Below are 2787 nucleotides of genomic sequence, written 5' to 3'. Positions count from 1 at the left end.
GGATTCCTCTGAGTAAGTGCCTACTACCGCCCGTTCAACAAAGGACACTGATGTGACGGCATTGGCCTTCGGCAAACGATATGACCATCAATTGCCTCTGCTGATTTCAATTAGGAGATTTCGAAGAACATGTCCTCGTTTCTTTAATCATGGTCAACTGAAACACCTCTTTGAGAGCGCACGTCGACTCATGGAAATATAGTCGGTTGCTTCTTAAGATAACAAGTATATTCTCCTCATTTTCCCTCTTTTGAAATTTTCTATAGTTTCACGCTTTTAAGGATGTTAAAGTGACTGTTGCTTTATGAAACACTGTTCTATCGATTTTTATCGCTTCGTAGGTTATAAAACAGCTTTTCTTTTATTATTAATAGTTTCGAAATGCGTAATCATATTAAAGATAAGTGAAGATTTAAATGAAAAGGAACGTACATACGCATCTTGAAAGGAAAAGAATGTTAACATATATATAAATGATGAAGCGTACTTTAGTTATACTGATTTATTCATTACATCTTAATGCTTTACTTTTTTCTTGGTTTATTAAATGCATTTTAATATTTTGCTCCACAAATGCTTCATTTACTTTAATTTTGTTCATTCGTTTTGTCAGTTAAGTGTTTCTACAGTGATTGTCTTTGAAAGATTTCACTGGTGTATGCTTTGGCTACATTTTGTGTGTGACTATACAGATAAAGTTATGGCTGCGTGCAACCATGCGAATAATTAGATGCACAGATATACGTGCACACATAGACACCAAACTTAAAACAAGAACACTAAGAAAAAACATATGAAGTAAACAAAGTATGAGTAGCATATAGATTCTGAGATGCAGCATGAAGCAATGTGGCATAATCTATCTTCTGGCTGAAGGCAACTTCATGGCTTCCTCTTTGCCTGACAATAAACAAATAATAAAGGGAAAAAAGTTCTTGCAACGATACACAAGAATAGTCTCGTGACGTCAGCAGCCTCATAGGGCTAACTGCAATATCATATATAAAGCGCAACGAAGCTACATTCCTTGTCAGTTGTCAGTGCATCAGCATTAGGATCCAGTGCACAATAGACTTTCCTCTCTTTCAATATGAAGTAAGTTTCATCCACATCATATTTGTGTTTTTTTTTTCTGGCAAAGACTCAGCATTTCCTACCAAGTAGTATTTCCTAATTTCCTAATCCCTAACACAGGTATATTTAGCATATCATGGTATGGTCATTACACAACATCTCGTTCCTAGGGTGACACTCATCATGGTCCTGATGGCCGTCGCTGGCCTCTCCTCTGCCTACTCCCTCGGCGATGTCTACGAGAAGCTCCAGCGTGTTGAAAGGTGAGTTTGCGTGAAGATGAACTTTGAGAGTGCAAGGCTTGCAATCAGATTCAGCTGGATTGATTGTCATAAGTAGGAGGAATATAAGTTTACATTTTTGTATTTTATGCTAAAGCCAACTTCTTTCTTTCGACAATGGATAGGAATAGAGAGAAAATTCGTTCTATTATAAAAGAGCGATCATCTTGTTCCCTCAGAGATATCAGCGCCGGGAGCACCGGGATGAGTGATAGCATGTCCTTAGAGAAAATTGAGAAAAGGTTAGATATTGCATTTTTAAAAATTATTATTAGATACCTCTAGTACTAATATAAAGGATTTATAAAAGCCTAATGTAATGGATCTTCCCTCGGCGATGTCTACAAGAAGCTTCACCGTGGTGACAGGTGAGCTTATATGCAGGATGAACTATAAGGACAAAGTTCATTGAGATTTTGAGGTTAGTGGTCACATTGAGCTGAATAAAGTGATATCCAAATGTTCTCAGTATTATAAGTAGGAGTACTCTAAATACAGAACTATATTCCTACATTTTATTCCAAGACCATCCTTCTCTATAGCATAAGCTGGTAAAGAAAAGACAGAAAATGGGATTTATTATGCGAAGATCTTTAGGATGTCCGATTAACTATTATACTTCCTACCTGTTAATATCTCTCTTTTGTTTTGCCAGAGACATCAGCGGGGGGAGCGGAAGCATGTCCGTAGAAAGAATAGAGAAAAGGTTAGATATTGCACTTTTTCTTCCTTCCTTTTGTAATCAAATGCCTTCATTTCTAACAAACATTTATCAAAAGCTTATTGTAACAAATCTTGCAAAATATCAATATCAACACGATGTGCTTCCAACCTATCCTCAGAGACATCAGTGGAGGAAGCAGCTCCTTAGAAAACAGGGAGAGACGGTAAGTGAGGGAGAGTGATCTCGTCCCTTACAATTGCCTATACACACTAGCTGTCAATATATCTCCATCAGCGGGGGGAGCGGAAGCATGTCCGTAGAAAGAATAGAGAAAAGGTTAGATATTACACGAGTGTTTCTGTTGTACTTTTGTAATTAAATGCCTTCGTTTCTAGCATAAACATTTATCAAAAGCTTATTGCAAAAATTTCTTGCAAAATATCAATATCAACACGATGTGCTTCCAACCTATCCTCAGAGACATCAGTGGAGGAAGCAGTTCCTTGGAAAGCAGGGAGAGACGGTAAGTGAGGGACAATGATCTCGTCCCATACAATTGCCTATATACACATGCCTATAACTGGAATTCAATCCAAATATATCAAAGACTGTAAACGCTTTAACATTTCCCTTCAGTGATGCATTCGCTGTCTCTCACGACCTCGATCTGAGGCGCCTCAGGAGGTGAGTCGACGCCAGACATTGAGGAATATGTGTTGGTGAACACAGTTATTTTTAAAAAAGTATTTTCAAGTATGAAACACAGAA

The 2787-nt window shown here is 37.6% G+C and overlaps 1 protein-coding gene across 1 annotated transcript in view; it reads left to right on the top strand.

Annotated features, from left to right (window-relative positions):
• The window catches only part of LOC119589379, a 46966-nt gene that overhangs the window by 39409 nt on the left and 4770 nt on the right, over positions 1-2787 (top strand). The window contains exons 13-14 of the mRNA XM_037937996.1: positions 2011-2061; positions 2498-2542. Coding sequence (XP_037793924.1) covers positions 2011-2061; positions 2498-2542 — 96 coding nt within the window. The remainder of the gene's footprint in view (positions 1-2010; positions 2062-2497; positions 2543-2787) is intronic.

The sequence above is a fragment of the Penaeus monodon genome, chromosome 25 (assembly GCF_015228065.2).
Source record: "Penaeus monodon isolate SGIC_2016 chromosome 25, NSTDA_Pmon_1, whole genome shotgun sequence".
Lineage (NCBI taxonomy): Eukaryota > Metazoa > Arthropoda > Malacostraca > Decapoda > Penaeidae > Penaeus > Penaeus monodon.
This window is presented reverse-complemented; position numbering and strand designations above follow the sequence as displayed.